At 46.9% G+C, this 4,048-nt stretch overlaps 1 protein-coding gene across 1 annotated transcript; it reads left to right on the forward strand.

Moving 5' to 3' along the window:
* Window positions 1-2,119: 2,119 nt before the first annotated feature.
* LOC137635523 (uncharacterized) lies at window positions 2,120-2,725 on the forward strand. Its single transcript, XM_068368001.1, has one exon. The coding sequence runs from the start codon at window positions 2,120-2,122 to the stop codon at window positions 2,723-2,725; it is 606 nt and encodes a 201-aa protein (XP_068224102.1).
* The last annotated feature ends 1,323 nt before the right edge of the window (window positions 2,726-4,048 follow it).

Consider the following 4,048-nt stretch of genomic DNA (forward strand, 5'->3'; position numbering starts at 1 on the left):
TCGTTGTATCAGTAGAGCTTCTGGGATGCGTAAACATCGACTGTCTAGGGCGCTACTAATAATCTTGGTGTTAGTAACAATGTCAGCTCGACAAATATGGATGTTGTGTCTTTGTACGGCATGATTCTTTATAGCCCCTTGCTGTGTGTGGCAAAAATTCTCTCGGAAAGACGCATAGTTGTCATGCCAATATAATTGCAGGGACAACCATGGAAAGGGCATTGATATGCATATATAACATTCGTCTTCTTTAAGAAATCCTGCTCTGGGGGCGCTGGGTTATTCCTCATAATAAGGCTTTTCGTCTTGGTCGTTTGGTAATATATAATGAAATCCCATTTCTGGGTGTCTTCAGTAGAGAATATATTATTCTTGATGATTTCTTTCATTGCCTTCTCGTCTTACAGGTAATTCGGATGCATATGTCCTTTAGAAAATAGCTTGATGTATTGCTGCTGTCCGGTCTCTCGGCGGGGGTAGGTTCGTACCACTTGTCTACTGCTTTCCTGACTTCTTTTTGGACGTATTTATTGGAGAATTTATTGTTGACAAGTACTTGCGATATTCTGTCCAGTTCCTTGTGTGTGTCGAGCCAGGTGGGACAGTGCGACAGGGCTCTCCTGATATAAGCCTTGATGGTAGAACTCTTATATTGGGTGGGGCACTCACTGTCTCCATTCAAGCATATGCCTAGGTTTGTGTGTTTGGTATACACTGTAGTCGGAAATCCATTCTCCGTCGAGGTGACTAGGACATCCAGGAACGGGGGGCGATTATCTTGGCTGTGTTAGGGAGTGAAACGCAGTACACTATAGCCCTCAAATGTCCTCTTCAAAGTCTTGATTTCATCACTTGTTCTTGCCTTCACAAAGGTATCATCTATGTACCTAGAGTACAGAAAGGGGCATTTTACAAGGGAGAACACTCGTTCTTCTACAACTCCCATGTAGAAATTCACAAATAGGACTCCCAAGAGCGAGCCCATGGCTACACCATTCTTCTGCAAGTAGGTATGCTCTCGATGGGTGGTAAAGGGGGCTCTCTTCGTGCAGATGGCTAGTAGGGTCCAAAGAGCTGGTTCAGGGATTTTCAGAGTTGGTGTAGAGTCGTCCCTATAGACCCTATCGGCGATAAGGTCTATGGTTTCGTCCACAGGCACGTTCGTGAGTAAAGATTCTACATCCATTGATGCAAAAACTCCATCACACTTAGAGTCCTAATTTTCTCCAGGAATTTGCGGATGAAGTTACACAGTAAGGATTGGGATTGTAGGGCGTCAGGATCGCATTCAGTCGTTTGGGGAGCTGGTAAGTCGGAGTAGGGCATTGACTTATAATAGGGCGTAGGGGGTTGCCCTGCTTATGGGTTTTCACATTGCCATACAGGTAGCCCGGCCAGAGATCCCTAAAAAAAAGTCTCATACCACGATATACCAAAGTCCAGCTGTTCGACCCGTCGGCCCAAAATGATCCTGGTACCCGTGCCTACCGACGTAGCCTCCTCCAGAAGGAGCCCCAACAGAAGCAGGCACTGAAGGACGAGCTCACAGCCCTCCGGACCCGTCTCGAGGAGGAATGGGTCAACACCAGGATAAGAAGAGCAAAGCAGAATGAACGCGACCCTGATGAAGATGAGGACGCCCTTTGATGAAGACTACCGAGAAACTGATGATGACAACCCAGAATTCAACCCTTCCAGCCAACAGAAAGAGGACGAGGACATCGGGGGTGGCCTGAACTACCCTGACAGCATCACCCACGCCCTCCGAATCCTTAAGAAGAGAGACATGCAGAAGAGGACCTGCACCATCCTGAAGAAATTGATCAACCTCAACGGTGGCAAACATCGTATACCACAGGAACGCCAAGAATACATCTATATCTCGGGTTATACCCCGACTCCTGCACAGGAACAAATCCTCAAGATGGGTCTCAACTGCCACTATGTGACCAGACCAAGGCCCACTGATAAACGCTTCGAGGTCGAGCTGTTTCTCGACTAAATCCTCACCCTTCATGATCGTGGCATCCTGCGAACTACTGATGCCCTCCAGCCCTTGCTTCTTGCTGAGGCCCTCACTGAGAGGGGTCATTACACTAGTGGTTATGTCACCCAGGATATGAAGGCAGCTACCAAGGAACTTAAGCAGGTTGCTGGTGTCACTGTTCGTAGGGCAGACAAGACTGCTGCCTTTCTGCTTATCGACACAGAGGAATACCACAAGAATCTCGATGACATACTGGCTGATTCCTCCAAATTTGTGCGCCTTACTAGAAACCCGAATGATGACACCAAGAGGGAGGCTAACCGAACCATCGAGGCCGTGAACGCAGCAACCAAAGCCATACAACTGCCAGTTATTTCAGAGGATTTCTGGCTGGGCTACCTGTATGGCAATGTGAAATCCCACAAGCAGGGCAACCCCCTACGCCCTATTATAAGTCAATGCCCTACTCCGACTTACCAGCTCGCCAAACGACTGAATGCCATCCTGACGCCCTACATTCCCAATCGTTACTATGTAACTTCATCCGCCGAATTCCTGGAGAAAATTACGGACTCTATGTGTGATGGAGTTATTGCAGTGCCTGTGGACGAAACCATAGACCTTAACGCCAATAGGGTCTATAGGAACGACTCTACACCAACTCTGAACATCCCTGAACCAGCTCTTCGGACCCTCCTAGCCAAATGCACGAAGAGGGCCCCCTTTACCACCCATTGAGGGCATACCTACTTGCAGAAGGATGGTGTAGCGATGGGCTCGCCCCTGGGAGTCCTATTCACGAATTTCTACATAGGAAATGTAGAAGAGAGAGTGTTCTCCCGTGTAGAATGACCCTTTCTGTACTTTAGATACATAAATGATACCTTTGTGAAGGCAAGAACAAGTGATGAAATCAAGACTTTGAGGAAGACGTTTGAGGACCATAGTGTACTCCATTTCACTCTCAAATGCAGCTAAGATAATCGCGTCCCGTTCCTGGATGTCCTAGTCACCTCGACGGAGAATGGATTTCAGACCACAGTGTATACCAAACCCACAAACCTAGGCATATGCTTGAATGGAGACAATGAGTGCCCCACCCGATATAAGAGTTCTACCATCAAGGCTTATGTCAGGAGGGCCCTGTCGCACTGTTTCACCTGGTACGACACACACAAGGAACTGGACCGAATATCCCAAGTACTTGTCAACAATGGATTCTCCAATAAGCACGTCCCAAAGGAAGTAAGGAAAGCAGTAGACAAGTGGTACGAACCTACCCCCGCCGAGAGACCGGACAGCAGCAATAACATCAAGCTATTTTACAAAGGACATATGCATCCGAATTACCTGTAAGACGAGAAGGCAATGAAAGAAATCATCAAGAATAATATATTCCCTACTGAAGACACCCAGAAATGGGATTTCATTATATATTACCAAACGACCAAGACGATAAGCCTTATTATGAGGAATAACTCAGCGCCCCCAGAGCAGGATTTCTTAAAGAAGACGAATGTTATATATGCATATCAATGCCCTTTCCGTGGTTGTCCCTGCAATTATATTGGCATGACAACTATGCGTCTTTCCGAGAGAATTTTTTGCCACACACAGCAAGGGGCTATAAAGAATCATGCCGTACAAAGATACAACATCCATATTTGTCGAGCTGACATTGTTACTAACACCGAGATTATTGGTAGCGCCCCAGACAGTCGATGTTTATGCATCCTAGAAGCTCTACTGATACAACGAGATAAACCTACCCTTAAATCGACTCAAGAGATGTTTTTGTTACCATCAAGCTGCCGTATTGATACATCAAGAAACCCCTATCAAAGAGGACCTAATGAAGACACCACCAACCACGAAAATATCCCAAATTTTGACGCCGGAGTAGGAAATGATCTCGGCCATGTGGGACAGTTTGCTGAGCAGGAGAGCAGCCTGGCTGGCTCAGAGCGCGCCTCAGACAATCAAAATTCAGGTCCGAGCTCACCATAAACCAGACACTAGATGAAATTTCGAGGCCCCTCACCTATAATCCTGATCCTGGGT

The sequence above is a fragment of the Palaemon carinicauda genome, unplaced genomic scaffold (assembly GCF_036898095.1).
Source record: "Palaemon carinicauda isolate YSFRI2023 unplaced genomic scaffold, ASM3689809v2 scaffold1363, whole genome shotgun sequence".
NCBI lineage: Eukaryota > Metazoa > Arthropoda > Malacostraca > Decapoda > Palaemonidae > Palaemon > Palaemon carinicauda.